This window comes from Staurois parvus, unplaced genomic scaffold (genome assembly GCF_062004578.1).
Source record: "Staurois parvus isolate SC_StPar_1 unplaced genomic scaffold, SC_StPar_1.0 ptg000605l, whole genome shotgun sequence".
Classification (NCBI taxonomy): domain Eukaryota; kingdom Metazoa; phylum Chordata; class Amphibia; order Anura; family Ranidae; genus Staurois; species Staurois parvus.
In genome coordinates this window covers 189,674-206,544 of record NW_028318401.1, presented here as the reverse complement: position 1 = coordinate 206,544, position 16,871 = coordinate 189,674, and the positions used below count along the sequence as shown (strand labels likewise).

Sequence of the window (16,871 nt, the reverse complement as noted above, 5' to 3'; positions counted from 1 at the left end):
GGTTTGTAATGAAAATGAGAATTATGGGAACTTCTGGACAAAAAAAAATCAGTTGCTGGAAAATGTTAGCTGATTTCTGGGCAAATGATGTTATTTTTCTGTATGTTTGGCTTCCTGTGTTACTGTATTCAGTTTATTTAAGGAATTGTTTTTTTGTGAATTTGTTACAAAATTTATGGAGATCCTGCTAGTAACAGCCTTGCTGCTTAATTGTGAAGCAGTAGCTTAGCTGCATCAGTCTGCTGTGCTGTCAGCCTGTAAACTTCACTCCTTCAGTTGGCCAATGGGTTGCCTATCCTGCCAGCAGATCCATATTTTCCCTCTTCCTGTAAGATGCTGTCCAGCAAAAATGACTTACGGGAGGTCCCGGTCTCAACTGATAAATGAAGCAGCTTTCAGTTAACCAGCAGGGGCATTGACTGCAGCAGATTTAATCATAGCACGGGGTGACCACCATCCTGAAGGCTCCGGGAGCTGGTGGGACCTATTTACACAACTTTAGCATTTGGATTTTCATCTTTGGTATCATTTTCTGTTGGGGTGAGGTCTCAGATCACTAGGCTGTGTGCCTGGATGAATGCCCATGGAGCTGAGGGTCTATAGTGCTTGGTCCTCTTGCAGCCTATGTACCTGGAGGAGCAGATTTTGTGCCTGTAGAATTAGGCTGTGTGGCTGGTGAAGAGAGTGTCCTGGAGCTGAGGTCAGAGAACTGGAACACATTTACATAACATAGTCACTTCAGAAGCTGAAGTTATTTGGATAATAGCAGTGTGCATCTGGAGTTGAACCTCACTAAAAGACTAGGAGCATAGAGATGGATTGTTGGAGATCTTCTCATTCATCTACCTCAAATTTTCTGGATATTTTCTCCAGTAGTATTATGCACCCCTCTAGTTACCCAGGGTGAGCTAGTTTGGATTTTAGCGAGATTCTGGAAAGCACCCTGGATGAGCCAACCTGGGTATGAGTCAGCCAGGGTAACTCTAGGTCAGGGCTGAGGGCTCTGTGGGTCAATTCCCTGATACCTCCTCCTGCTATATAAGCTTGAAAAGTTTCTAGAAGGAAGTGGGTGGGGGTGAGGAAGGGTTGATCTTCATACTTGAGGGACTCTGACCAATCCCCATGCAGGAGGATTGGCATGGGGTCAGAGCAGTCCCTAAATATGGATGAGCCTGGTCAGCAGCAGGAGAGTTCAGGTGAAAGATGGAGTGAGAGGCTGGGATGCAGGAACCTGGGAAGGGGGCCAGTGGGAAGGGGCCTACCTACATGCTGGATCTGGAAATGAGGATCGCTTAAAGTTACCAGTCCCCAGAGAGAGGATCACCTATAGAGCCAGGAAAGGAGCCAGCCCAGCAGAAGACCTGAAGGCAGCCACCAACCCAACACACTCACAGGAGAGAGTAAGTAACCCTACACCCCCTGGGCTGGATAAGGGGAGAGGGCATTCTGATGGGAAACCTGACTAGCCCCCATCTGGCACTGTGCATTTGAAAGATTATGGGACCCCTTGCCCAGGGATTCACTTAGTACAACTGGATGAGAAGAGGATTCATCAGGGGAATGAGGGGGTACACCTGGAGGGCTGGACAGCTCTTACAACAAATAGACTTTGCTGTTTAATAGACTTGCACATAGTTGGTAGGAAGTTGTCTTCAGTTATAGTTCCCTTGGGCATCCCATACACCACTCAACCCCGTCCAAGTTCAATACCCCTTAATAAAACCAAAAAACAAGCTCACGGACTGTTTACTGTCTCCTGTGTGTAAGGTCTGAAGGAAAATGTGTGTTGCCTGACTGTGCAGAACTATAGGGGGACCAAAACCTAATCGGCCCCTAAGGGAGTTGTGCTACAAGTAACTCTGTATTCCTCGAGTTGAACTCCACCAAAAGACTAAGAGTCTAGGAATGAATTTTTCTTTCATCCACCTCCTGTTTTCTGGATATTTTCTCCAGTAGTAGCTCTGTGCTCCTGGTGTTGAACCCCACCAAAAGACTAAGAGCCTAGTAATACATTTTTGAAGATGCTATCTTCTCTTTCATCCATCTCCAGTTTTCTGGATATTTTCTCCAGTAGTAGCTCTGTGCTCCTGTAGTTGAACCCCACCAAAAGACTAGCAGCCTAGAGATGAATTTTTGGAGATTTTGATTTCTAATTCATCCACCTCAAGTGGAACGTTTTTCCAGTAGTAGCTATGTACTCCTCAAGTTGAACCTCACTAAAAGAGTAGGAGCTGACATGTTTGAGTTTGGGGTTTACTGTCAGTAGGAGAGGTTGTAGTGGCCTAAAGATGGAGTTTGGGATTTACCACCTTATTTTCAGCACTAAAATGACGTAAAGTGCAGATCTGCTTCACAAGGTGACCATGCCTAACTTGAGTCGATAGCCTCGGCTTTAGCGTGGCTAAAAAGCTCCACACTAGTAGAATTAAAAAATTTTCATTAAGTTCACAAAGTACAAGAGAAAATGTAACAGAGTAGAAAAGAGAGAAGAAAAATGGGGGGGAGGGGAGCAGGAGGTCCAATGATAGCCACAGCAGGTCAGCTGTTGTTCAAAGAATCCACGTAATGTAGACATGAATTTGGATCAGGGTTCCAACAAAGACTGGTCGCAGTCACATGGCATGGAAATTTCAACCCAAGGCTGCCACATTGTGAGATGTTTAGGGACATGATCTTGCAATGTGGCTTCTATTTTGCTATTGATCATAGATTGCGTTCCCCTGTGCTTCACCTCAAGGAGACAGAGGTTGGGGGGGTTCCATGCCGTGGCTATAGTTTGTTTGGATGTGGTGATAATATACAGAAATAGTGTAAACTGTTATATCAGGCGGTTACTTACGAAGAAGCTCTACAGCAGGGTCATGGATTTACCACCTTCTCATCCACCCACCTCATGTTCTGAAATAAAGTTGTTAGAATCACCTAATGATTGGACCTATATTACTGCATAGCTGAGGAAAGTGAATGGTCTGGGTTCTCAAAGGGGGGTCCCACTTGCAAAACTCAACATTTGGAGGCACTGTACAGCAATCATCTAGGGCACTCCGCTATTCAGAGGCTCAGATCTTCTGGTTTACCTTAGTGGATGTAAAATGCAGGGAATGGACCAACTCACATGACCCACCCCAATAAAGGGGTTAGGGTAATATTTACTGATAAATCTATTTGATCTATTATTGAGAGGAAGTGTGCCCCAGAGTAGTCCTGAGCAGGGGTGGACTGACAACTCATGGGGCCCCCGGATAATAGGGGATCATGGGGCCCGTGTCCTTGCCCAAACTCAAAAAAGCCTATGAAAAAGGTACCAGGGGCATCTCATGGGGCCCCCTACTGACCCCAGGCCCTCGGGCAATGCCAAAGTTTCTAAATGGTCAGTCCACCCCTGGTCCTGAGTGACTACACACACTGACATGGTGGAATGGGAATAATTGCACAGTCCTGCCTGTTGGCTCCAACTGCCCAGTGGCAGCAATTGTAGTAAAGCGGAGATTACTCCCATGTATGCTGTGTGGTTCCGGGGAAAGGGGCCCTGACCTTGAGCCTCAGGCACCCTAGTACATTAATGCCATAGCTTCATTTCACATGTTTAGAAGGAAATTCAGCAACCAATGGGAGGGACTGAACTATTTCAGAATGACTGTACTAAATTTACATGTTATTTCTTTTTAGTTATTGGTGTAAAAAAGCTGCTTTATAAATAAATACGATACTTTTTAACTAATCAGATGGACCATCTTTTTTTATAGGTGTGGTGGGAACGAGGGGAAAAGGTTGTGTCTATCCTGTGTAAGGCATTCTGCAGTGTGTGTAGTCTGATCTCCCTGCCCTTCAAGTCCCCTTAAAGCAGCAACTTCCTTAGGAGTCTATAGAAGGTTGCTGCTTCTTGGAGTCGCCACCTGCTGGCTGGGAGGGTCAATAGGAAATATTTTTGTGCAATATTCTTTACCTGACTGTAATGTTTATTGTTATGTTTTGAGTTCTATTTATAGTAAAGAGAAAACACTATAAATCATCTTTAACAAACAATATTATTAGACCTAGCTGATATATAAAGAATGGTAAATATCCTATCCCATCTCTCCTGCAGGTGGAGACGTCATCGTGTGCTTTTGCTGGAGTCACTGAAGGTGAGTCGGGTTATAGAGTCTCTACTAAAATTCCTCTGTATATGGGGGGAGGGGGTTCTGTTATTTGTCAGTGGTGTGACCCCTATTTGTACAAAAACAAATTATTAACCACTTCCAGTCTGGACACTTTCACCCCTTCCCAGTCCGGACACTTTCACCCCCTTCCCAGTCTGGACACTTTCACCCCCTTCCAGTCTGGACACTTTCACCCCTTCCCAGTCTGGACACTTTCACCCCCTTCCAGTCTGGACACTTTCACCCCCTTCCAGTCCGGACACTTTCACCCCCCCTTCCAGTCCGGACGCTTTCCCCCCCTTCCAGTCCGGACACTTTCCCCCCTTCCAGTCCGGACACTTTCCCCCCCTTCCAGTCCGGACACTTTCCCCCCCTTCCAGTCCGGACACTTTCCCCCCCTTCCAGTCCGGACACTTTCCCCCCCTTCCAGTCCGGACACTTTCACCCCCTTCCAGTCCGGACACTTTCATCCCCTTCCAGTCCGGACACTTTCCCCCCCTTCCAGTCCGGACACTTTCCCCCCCTTCCAGTCCGGACACTTTCATCCCCTTCCAGTCCGGACACTTTCCCCCCCTTCCAGTCCGGACACTTTCCCCCCCTTCCAGTCCGGACACTTTCCCCCCCTTCCAGTCCGGACACTTTCTCCCCCTTCCAGTCCGGACACTTTCTCCCCCTTCCAGTCCGGACACTTTCACCCCCTTCCAGTCCGGACACTTTCACCCCCTTCCAGTCCGGACACTTTCCCCCCCTTCCAGTCTGGACACTTTCACCCCCTTCCAGTCCGGACACTTTCACCACCTTCCTGTCCGGACACTTTCCCCCCCCCCTTCCAGTCCAGACACTTTTACCCCCCTTCCAGTCCAGGCCAATTTTCAGCTTTCAGCGCTGTCACACTTTGAATGACAATTGCGCGGTCATGCAACACTGTACCCATATGAATTTTTTAGCATTTTTTTTAGACAGAAAAAACTTTATTTTGGTGGTATTTATTCACCACTGGGATTTTAAATTTTTTTTTTTGCTATATAAATGAAAAAGTCCAAAAATTTGGAAAAAAAGTGTTTTTCTTATAAAATTTTGCAAATAAATAATCTTTGTTCATAAATCTTGGCCAAAATTTATTCAGTTATCTTTTTAGTAAAACAAAATAAACCAAATTAGTTTATAACCAAAAATTATCATTTTTAAAAAAAGTTTACATTTTTATTTTTTTATATTATTATGGGTTTTTTTTTACCATACTGTCACCCTAGCAGTACAGTGTCACCATGGTGGCACTGTACTACTTGTGGGGGGTGATGAAGATTTGTTTTTTACACTGATTGCTTTTACACCCATAAAGGCTGTACAATCATTTCTTGTTCTCTCTGGCTGCATTCCTGCAGCCATTGAGAAATACTGTGAGAGCTGTGATTGGTCACAGCTTGTCACATGGTACAAGGCTGTTGTGAATGGCCCTGTACCATGTGACCTCTGTGATCATTCACAGATTTCACTAGTAGTAAGCAATGATGTCAGAAGTGACATCTTGCTTACTACTCTTCATGTGATCACTGATTGGCCAATCAGTGATCACATGATCGGGACCTCATACAGCGGTCCCATTCAGCGATTGGTGTGCCGTTCACCAGATCGTGGTATCGCGTGCTTCCAGGGTGCGTGCACAGTCCAAAACGGCGGGCGCCGTTTATGAGCCGCAACCCGCCCCTGCACTGCCACTGTCCAGGCGTTTATATACAACGGCCAGATGTGAAGTGGTTAAACCTGATGAAGGGTCGGAGCCCTGATTCCTGTTTGGATTAAGTAAAAGGTTACGTGACACTAAGATCCAGCATTTTCAGATGGAAAGGTCAGTAATGGCAGCCGCCATATTTCCAGTACAAGTTTCCTTGATTCTGATTGTCTTGATATATGAACAGTTCTGCTACAAAGTGCGTTTATCTTATTATGATAGAAAAAGTATTAGCCTAACAAAACCATGTAAGTGACATCGCTGTCAAGCCCCGCCCCTGAGGAGTGTAATCTTTACACATTGGGAGGATATAACCTGCAGAGAGAAGTGAATTAGGTACAACATAGGTCACCATCTGTGTTCAGTCCACGGGGTCCAATACTGACAGTCCTCATGTATCCGGCGATAATTCAATGTCCTGTCTATTCCACAGGTGTGACCGGCGGCTGCTTTATTCCGTAAGTACAAAGCACTTCTGCACTTTTGACACCAAAAATACTTCACTGATAGGAGCCAGATCTCCTATGTTCTGTGATGATTTGTACAAGGGTAAAAATTATAAATATTACTTATATTTCTCCTATATCCCAAAATTATTATTATTTTATGTTATATAGCACCAACAGTGTACGCAGCGCTTTACAACAAGACGGTACAATTACAATACAAATGAATACAGGAGGGTTCAGAGGGCCCTGCTCATTAGAGCTGACAATCTACGACTGATTGATACAAAAGGTAGTAACTATGGGGGATGGGCTGAAGGAGAAAATACATGTACAGTTGTTAGGTGGGCAGAATAGGCCTCTCGGAAGCAGGGGCGGACTGACCATTTGGAAACTCGGGCACTGCCCGAGGGCCCGGGGTCAGTAGGGGGCCCCATGAGATGCTCTTGGTACCTTTTTCATAGGATTTTTTGAGTTTGGGCAAGGACACAGGGGCCCCATGATCCCCTATTGCCCGGGGGCCCCATGAGTTGTCAGTCCACCCCTGCTCGGAAGAGATGAGTTTTCAGGGATCGCCTAAAAATGGACATAGTAGAAGATAGTCGGACATATTGGAGAAAGAAGTTCCAGAGGAGGGGAGAGGCTCTGGATAAGTCCTGGAGGTGAGCATAGGAGGAGGTGGCAAGGGAGCTAGAGAACAGGAGGTCTTGGAAAGAACAAAGAGAACGATTTGGTCGGTATTTTGAGACAAGGTTAGGGGTGTAGCTGGGGGCTGAGTTTTGGATGGCTTTAGAAGTTGCTGTAAGTGTCTTGAATTTTTTTTGTTCGGTGAGCAGATGTCAGTGGAGGGATTAGCAGAGAGGGGTGGCAGACACTGAACGGTTGGTAAGGTGGATGAGTTTGGCAGCAACATTCATGATGGACTGGAGGGAGGTAGCCTATACAAAGGTAAGCCAGTGAGGAGGGAGTTGCAGTAGTCAAGGCGGGAGATTAGCAGGGAGTCAGTTAGAAGCTTTGTGGTGTCATAGGTTAGGAAGGGGTGTCTCTTGGAGATAATACCCAATCAAAATTACTATATTTGGTCTTTGATGTCAGGCAGGTCCCCCGATTCTGTGTTGACATTCCAGAACCTCCACTCTAGTCAATAACTGCAATGTACCAAAAAAGTTAGTCCTGGATTATGCATAGCTCAACAGAGGGACTGTAAGGCAAAGGGGGGATTAAGACATAGGAAGGGGTTAAAAAGTGTGTTGGATGAGGCTTATATTTAGAAGGTGGTAGCTTGGGTAGTAAGGAATCAAATACAGCTAAATTTTGTGCTGGCCATTCCAGTGGGAAATGCAGAGCTAGAAAGTCTTGCCCACCCACCCATATAATTTTATTAGGGTCTTTAGGGAGGTCATTTGTCATGGGAGCCAAATGGGTAGGGGGTCACTGGCATTGGGAAATCAGTAGAAGGTTTTGATAAAAGAGGGAACATCTAATGGTATGGAGTCCGGTGGTGGATGTTGGAACTTCCTAGTGTATTTTATGGTGTTTTCAATATGACGTTGATGGGTTCAACTGAGGAAAGATTGTTCCTTTTATAATACAGTGATAAAAAAATGAAAGGGACACTTTGAAAACATGTTAGATCTCGATGGAGAAAAATATCATGCTGGATATCTTTACTGATCTGGAAATGTTAAATTCAAAAACACCCCAAAAATCAAAGTGAAGAAATGATGCAGCAGGCGAGTCCATTTTGCTGAAATGTCATTGCACCAACTCAGAATGGCCCTCAGTAGTCTGTGTGGCCCCCACGTGCTTAAAGACTGACAACATCGGGGGAGGCTCCTAATGAGACAACAGATGGAGTTCTGGGGTATTTCCTCCCAGATCTGGACCAGGGCATCACTGAGCTCCTGGACAGTCTGAGGAACAACCTAGCGGTGTCGGATGGACCAAAACATGACATACCAGAGGTGTTCTATTGAATTTAGGTCAGGCAAGTGTGAGAGCCATTCAATGGTATCAATTCCTTCATCCTCCAGGAACTGCCTGCATACTCTCACCACATGAGGCCGGGCATTTTCACGCACCAAGACCCACTGTCTGACAATGGGTCCACGGATTTCATCCCAATACCTAATGGCAGTCAGGGTGCCATTGTCTAGCCTTTAGAGGTCTGTTTGTTCCTCCACGGATATGCCTCCCCAGACCATCACTGACCCACCACCAAAACAGTCATGCTGGACCATGTTACAGGCAGCAGAACGTTCTCCACGGCTTCTCCAGACCTTTTCACGTCTGTCACATGTGCTCAGGGTGAACCTGCTCTCATCTGTGAAAAGCACAGGGTGCCAGTGGTGGACCTGCCAATTCTGGGGTTCAATGGCCAATGCCAATCCAGCTCTATGGTGCCGGGCAGTGAGCACAGGGTCCACTACAGGACATCAGGCCCTCAGGCTACCCTCATGACCTCTAATTGTTCGGTCAGAGAAATTCACACCAGTGGCCTGCTGAAGGTCAATTGTAGGGCTCTGGCAGCACTCATCCTGTTCCTCCTTGCACAAAGGAGCAGATAATGGTCCTGCTGATTGGATAAGGACCTTCTATGGCCCTTTCTAGCTCTCTTAGAGTAACTGCCTGTCTCCTGGAATCTCCTCCATGCTCTTCAGATTGTGCTGGGAGACAGCAAACCTTCTGGCAATGGCACGTATTAATGTGCCGTCCTGGAAGAGTTGGACTGTCTGTGCAACCTCTGTAGGGTCCAGGTATGGCCTCATGCTACTCTAGCCAAATGCAAAACTAGTGTAAACCAGTTAGGATAAAAAATGTCAGTGGCCTCCACCTGTAAAACCATTCCTGTTTTGGGGGTCATCTCATTATTGCCCATCTAGTACACCTGTTGTTAATTTAATTAACACCAAAGCAGCTGAAACTGATGAACAACCCCCTCTGAGACTTAACTAACCAGATCAATATCCCAGGAGTTTTACTGACTTGATGCTAGACTCTGATTAAAACGTGTTCCTTCAATGTTTTTGAGCAGTGTACATACAGTGGGGATCGAAAGTTTGGGCACCCCAGCTAAAAATTTGTATTAATGTGCATAAAGAAGCCAAGGAAAGATGGAAAAATCTCCAAAAGGCATCAAATTACAGATTAGACATTCTTATAATATGTCAACAAAAGTTAGATTTTATTTCCATCATTTACACTTTCAAAATAACAGAAAACAAAAAAATGGTGTCTGCAAAAGTTTGGGCACCCTGCAGAGTTTATAGCATGCACTGCCCCCTTTACCAAGCTGAGACCTGCCAGTGTCATGGATTATTCTCAATCATCGTCTGGGAAGACCAGGTGATGTCAATCTCAAAGGTTTTAAATGCCCAGACTCATCTGACCTTGCCCCAACAATCAGCACCATGGGTTCTTCTAAGCAGTTGTCTAGAAAACTGAAACTGAAAATAGTTGACGCTCACAAAGCTGGAGAAGGCTATAAGAAGATAGCAAAGCATTTTTCAGATGTCAATATCCTCTGTTCGGAATGTAATTAAGAAATGGCAGTCATCAGGAACAGTGGAAGTTAAAGCAAGATCTGGAAGACCAAGAAAAATATCAGACAGAACAGCTCACAGGATTGTGAGAAAAACAATTCAAAACCCACGTTTGACTGCATGATCCCTCCAGAAAGATCTGGCAGACACTGGAGTTGTGGTACACTATTCCACTATAAAGAGATACTTGTACAAATATGGTCTTCATGGAAGAGTCATCAGAAGAAAACCTCTTCTACGTCCCCCCCACAAAAATCATCGTTTGAACTTTGCAAATGAACATATAGACATATTATAAGAATGTCTAATCTGTAATTTGATGCCTTTTGGAGATTTTTCCATCTTTCCTTGGCTTCTTTATGCACATTAATACAAATTTTTAGCTGGGGTGCCCAAACTTTCGATCCCCACTGTACATAATACATTGGGATCCCCTTCCTGTTTTTGGATTATATACTGGTTAATTATTGGTATGGTTTATTAAAATGATTGCTTTGACCAAATAAACCCGTCACACAGTCTGTGTTTTTATTGGTAAAATTCTGGAGAAAGAAAAGTGCCCAGTAAATAGTGAATCCATTAATCGCGTACCTAACTTCTCCCAATAGGCCACTTACAAGATGAATATTTAAAGGCATTTATTTATGTATTGTTTCTTCTTCTTTATATGTTTTTATGTCATGTTCTGTGTTGTGTCCTTTTTCCCCAGTGTGTTGTCAGGGTCATCCCTGGGAATCATCATCGGTTTTCTGGTGCTGATACTTTTGGCTCTGGTAGGTCTTACTGTGGTCCTGTCAACTCCATGGATAAAGCGGAGGATCCTCAGGGTACGTATCTGACATTGTCCAGTATATGTGATATATAACAGTTGGATGGGTCGGTATGAGGACATAGCTGGGCAGTGCCGGAGTCCATCAGAATCCCGGTGTTGTTCCATGGGACATTGTCTGTTCTGAAGTATCTCTGGGTGGTGGGAAAAGTCATTTATGTTATAATTATATCCTGTGTGGTGCTTTAGTCTGTGTTCAAGTAATGACAATGGGTAGAGGTGTGTATAGCTAAATACAGGAAATATGACTTTAATACTGAAACCTTATAAATATACAAAACCCCGAGTGGGACTATTATTTGAGTAAAAAGATAACATCGTTATTATACATTGCTTACATAAAAGAAGAACGGCTTGCGCCCCAATTTCTAATACAACAAATATAGTGTCCTCTCTCTCAGTTTTTGAGAGCACCTTATATTTGTCGCATTAGAAATCGGGGTGCAAGCCGTTCTTCTTTTATGTAAGCAAAGTATAATAACGATGTTATCTCTTTACTCAAATCATTTTTATTCAATACTTATTATGCAGTGCCTGTAACTTGGGGTTTTGTATATTTATAAGATTTCAGGGACGTGGCACATATGAGAGTACACCCATCAATATTGTATATTTAATACTGAAACCTTTCCCCCCCCCAAACTTTTACATGATGGCCTCTGGGTTCTGTACTAATGGCAACATTGGTGGGTTGTGGCAAAGGCACGGGGCATGAGCAGTACTGTGATGATAACTCACTCACGCATAGTAACAAGCAGCCTTTCACTATGCAAGCACAATAGAATTAGGCAACTAAAGATATGGCAATGACCGCCTGTGCGTGTCTTTCATGTCACCACCGTGCATCCATGAGTTATCCCCACCATATTTGCTGACATCACAGGCAATAACACACATGTGCCATAGCAAAATCCTTCAGCAATATGCCACTTAAAACCCATGCATGAAAGATCGAGAATGCCTTTCAGTTTGCTACCACCCATGTGAGGGTTACCTCTGCAACTCCCACCATGACCGAGCCAAACAATAAATACTACAGAAGGGGTGAGGGTTCAGGAAACATCCCCACTGTAACGCTGATGCTGCCCACATGCCAAGTGTTAATTTCAGTGGTGAACTCCAGGACCATTGATTATTATCATTTTGGATGGCTTTATACTCTTGGACCTCTGCCCTTGAGTGTGCACCACCACTTTTGTCACTCGTGCATCAACGCTTAGGACCCTCCATGCTGACACTCCCCTCTACTGCACCAACATGCGTTCTTGCAATGAACACCAATGTGCCAACACAGAATCAAGCACTTGGCACTCATTTGTTTCTACTGTACCAGGCGCACACTCTTGTACTCACCACCACTGCACCCGACGTGCATTCTGACCATTGCTGCCACTGCACCCACACAAGGATTTGCATGCATACCTGTATATATTTTCAAGCCATTACTTTGTGTTAAATTGTCTTTATTATCCAAAAAAGGACTCTGGTATCTAATGGTGACAAAAAAGCTATCAAACGGCCACAAAACTGGGGCTCTTAGTCCATTTAATTACTAAAAATGCCCAGAAACAGTCATCACAGGTGTGGTCCTTTAGTCTACATGTTATAATGGGTGCCGGTCAATTTAATGGATTTAAAAGTTTATTGCGCATGGCAATATAGGGAAGGGGTGAGGTACAGATCAGGATATTCTAAATACATTGGATCTCATACTCTAAACTTGACCGTAAACTCATCTAAGTCTTTCTGTTTGTGGGGAGGTGCAGCGTGGTGTGGGGTGCAGCGTGGTGTGGTTGCAGTAACAGAACACTATAGAACTTAAAGTTCAATAAGGCACAACTACCCAGCAAGAAGATAACCCAACCGGGCGCACTCACAGAATGTTGCACAGAAGAATATAACAATAGGTGTCCGGTGCACCGATGGATTCTGTCTCGAGGGGTGGAATGCAGCCTGGCCATCCCTACTGAAACGAGAAGGCTTCCAGGAAGGTCTCTTCTCTTTTCCTATTTATCTGGAACCTTTCCCTGCTGCTAATTACTGTTCCTGACAGATGGCTTATCTGTCCCCACACTGACCGCATGTGAAGGGCCTGACAAGCCTGGGGACCAGGGTCCTAAATAGACTCTGCACAACCCGAGATGACCAGCAGAGTCACATAGGGTGCCAGCATCCAATCAGATAGCTTCCCCAGTGACCCAGGAAACTACAGATGAACCATGTTCCTCTTGACTTAATCCTCCTCTGCAGTGCCGCTGTGTTGTAATGCCACCTGCGATGAAGAAAGTAGACTGCACCTGCCTACATCTTGGCTACCTTCTAAATCACAGACTGTGTTGACTGGACTCTTTCAGAGCTTTGGTTCCTTAGTAGTTGAGGTTCTAGTGATATCTCAGTCTTTTTCTTTCAAGATAGGCATATATAGGAAGGTCCCTGTGTATACCTTCTCACTCATCCACTCACCACATCTCCATAAGTGGATACAGTTGCAGCTTGTTTCTTCTAAGACTTATGCTTTATTTCCAGCAGCAAACATCTTCAGTAGGCCCTCCCAGAAGGGAAGATCGCTGCTTCCTTCTATGGCTAGGCACAAGGTTTAGGAGAGATTTACTTCTCAGGCTGGCATCATCACTGCAAAAGCTCAGAAGGGAAGAGCCAGAGGGAAGATATTTATTAGTTCTCATAACATGCAGAAGCAAGTTCCTCAGACCTGTTGATTGGCCAGGCTATCAAACACCCATAACACAGAAAGATACCTCTCTAGCACACCCTGCTGGAGCAAGTTCAAACAACACATGGCAGAGAAAATACACTCTATAATTAGAGAATTAGAGAAACACGTTGGTTATAGGTAGGATGAACTGCAGCCCACTGCTGCCCACAGAATTAAAGAAACACAAGGAATTTAGTAAAAATACTACATCCCTCTACACAAATGCCTGATCCTTACATTGCCATTGCATTTATTATCACTAACATTATCTCTTTTTTTACATTGTAGGGTAAGAAAAAAGCAAAAGCAGAAAATAACATTTCTATACAAGACGCTGATTATCAGAGTGAGTACTCGGGAGGAACTGAGGACAGAATATAGAATGCAACTATTTCCATGTTTTTGGTGGCTTAAAGTATTACACATAATCACTCTCTGCTGATCAACAGTGGAAATAAAAACACTGAGGGTCATATCTGAGAAGACTGATGTCACCTACTGAAGATCTTTACCCAACCAGACCTGAAGATTTTGGAATCCCCACTGCAACTTCTTACATGTGTGTGCCACTGCTGGGCTGATCACTAACTGAGTAGGTATCACTCTTGCCTTGCAGTGCTGAGGTCCCCTCCAAGGACTGTGCCCAGATAATAATAAAATGACAGGACATGCTGAATTTTCTGAATGTGAATAGTTCAAAGGCTTATCCTATGTTATGCAGGTTTATGCACCATGGAAAGAACATATTCAGAATGTTCTCTGTCAATTTTCTTAATAAATTAAATTTATAATTTAAAAATACAATAAAACATTTATAATATACAAATAAAAAAATTATATAATGTGCAAGAAAACACCAATGTCTGCATACACGTAAGTGTGGAGAGCACATCTCTGTGAATTTCCTCCTTCGGTGTAAAATTATAAGGCTGGTTATGTTAATCCTCAAAGAATAAGCCCTGGAGTCTTTGTAGGGCTGTGGAGATGATATAGTAGAGGTAGGTGGCTTTGGTATGGGTGACTCTAAACAGACACTAACCATGAAATCCTGAATATTCTGGATGACCATCCATAAGAAAGTCTCTGCAGCAATGGCCAACCAATGACCAGCTCTAACAATGTCCAATAACCAGCTCTAGCTTTGTCCGATGACCAGCTCTAACAATGTCCGATAACCAGCTCTAGCAATGTCTGATGACCAGCTCTAACAATGTCCAATGACCAGCTCTAACAATGTCCAATAACCAGCTCTAACAATGTCCAACGACCAGCTCTAACAATGTCCAACGACCAGCTCTAGCAATGTCCAACGACCAGCTCTAGCAATGTCCGATGACCAGCTCTAACAATGTCCGATGACCAGCTCTAACAATGTCCGATGACCAGCTCTAACAATGTCCGATGACCAGCTCTAACAATGTCCGATGACCAGCTCTAGCAATGTCCAATGACCAGCTCTAACAATGTCCCATGACCAGCTCTAACAATGTCCGATGACCAGCTCTAACAATGTCCGATGACCAGCTCTAGCAATGTCCGATGACCAGCTCTAACAATGTCCGATGACCAGCTCTAACAATATCCAATGACCAGCTCTAACAATGTCCAATAACCAGCTCTAACAATGTCCAATAACCAGCTCTAACAATGTCCCATGACCAGCTCTAACAATGTCCGATGACCAGCTCTAACAATGTCCGATAACCAGCTCTAGCAATGTCCGATAACCAGCTCTAGCAATGTCCAATAACCAGCTCTAGCAATGTCCAATGACCAGCTCTAACAATGTCCAATGACCAACTCTAACAATGTCCCATGACCAGCTCTAACAATGTCCGATGACCAGCTCTAACAATGTCCGATGACCAGCTCTAGCAATGTCCGATGACCAGCTCTAACAATGTCCGATGACCAGCTCTAACAATGTCCGATGACCAGCTCTAGCAATGTCCGATGACCAGCTCTAACAATGTCCGATGACCAGCTCTAGCAATGTCCGATGACCAGCTCTAACAATGTCCAATAACCAGCTCTAACAATGTCCGATGACCAGCTCTAACAATGTCCGATGACCAGCTCTAACAATGTCCGATGACCAGCTCTAACAATGTCCAATAACCAGCTCTAACAATGTCCCATGACCAGCTCTAACAATGTCCGATGACCAGCTCTAACAATGTCCGATAACCAGCTCTAGCAATGTCCGATAACCAGCTCTAGCAATGTCCGATAACCAGCTCTAGCAATGTCCGATAACCAGCTCTAGCAATGTCCAATGACCAGCTCTAACAATGTCCAATGACCAACTCTAACAATGTCCCATGACCAGCTCTAACAATGTCCGATGACCAGCTCTAACAATGTCCGATGACCAGCTCTAGCAATGTCCGATGACCAGCTCTAACAATGTCCGATGACCAGCTCTAACAATGTCCGATGACCAGCTCTAGCAATGTCCGATGACCAGCTTTAACAATGTCCAATGACCAGCTCTAACAATGTCCGATGACCAGCTCTAACAATGTCCGATGACCAGCTCTAGCAATGTCTGATGACCAGCTCTAGCAATGTCCGATGACCAGCTTTAACAATGTCCAATGACCAGCTCTAACAATGTCCGATAACCAGCTTTAACAATGTCCGATGACCAGCTCTAGCAACGTCCGATGACCAGCTCTAACAATGTTCAATAACCAGCTCTAACAATGTCCAATAACCAACTCTAACAATGTCTGATGACCAGCTCTAACAATGTCCAATAACCAGCTCTAACAATGTCTGATGACCATCTCTAACAATGTCCAATAACCAGCTCTAACAATGTCTGATGACCAGCTCTAACAATGTCCGATGACCAGCTCTAGCAATGTCCGATGACCAGCTCTAACAATGTCTAATGCCCAGTTCTAACAATGTCCAATAACCAGCTCTAGCAATGTCCGATGACCAGCTCTGACAATGTCCGATGACCAGCTCTGACAATGTCCAATAACCAGCTCTAGCAATGTCTGATGACCAGCTGTAACAATGTCCAATGAGCAGCTCTAACAATGTCCAAAGACCAGCTCTAACAATGTCCAATGAGCAGCTCTAACAATGTCCAAAGACCAGCTCTAACAATGTTCAATGACCAGCTCTAACAATGTCCAATGACCAGCTCTAACAATGTTCAATGACCAGCTCTAACAATGTTCAATGACCAGCTCTAACAATGTTCAATGACAGCTCTAACAATGTCCAATGACCAGCTCTAACAATGTTCAATGACCAGCTCTAACAATGTTCAATGACCAGCTCTAACAATGTCCAATGACCAGCTCTAACAATGTACAATGACCAGCTCTAGCAATGTCCAATGACCAGCTCGAACAATGTCCAATGACAGCTCTAACAACAGCCAATAACCAGCTCTAACAATCTCCAGTGATCAGCTCTAGCAATGTCCAATGGCCAGATCTAGCAAAGTC

General features: G+C 44.4%; 1 protein-coding gene across 1 annotated transcript in view; it reads left to right on the top strand.

Moving 5' to 3' along the window:
- LOC149449729 (uncharacterized) overlaps positions 1 to 14,258 on the top strand; it is a 108,395-nt gene extending 94,137 nt beyond the window's left edge. The window contains exons 15-19 of the mRNA XM_089692806.1: positions 4,088 to 4,127; positions 6,308 to 6,332; positions 10,572 to 10,689; positions 13,693 to 13,750; positions 13,854 to 14,258. Of these exons, the coding sequence (XP_089548932.1) occupies positions 4,088 to 4,127; positions 6,308 to 6,332; positions 10,572 to 10,689; positions 13,693 to 13,750; positions 13,854 to 13,906 (294 nt within the window). The 3' untranslated portion in view covers positions 13,907 to 14,258. The remainder of the gene's footprint in view (positions 1 to 4,087; positions 4,128 to 6,307; positions 6,333 to 10,571; positions 10,690 to 13,692; positions 13,751 to 13,853) is intronic.
- Positions 14,259 to 16,871: the final 2,613 nt, after the last annotated feature.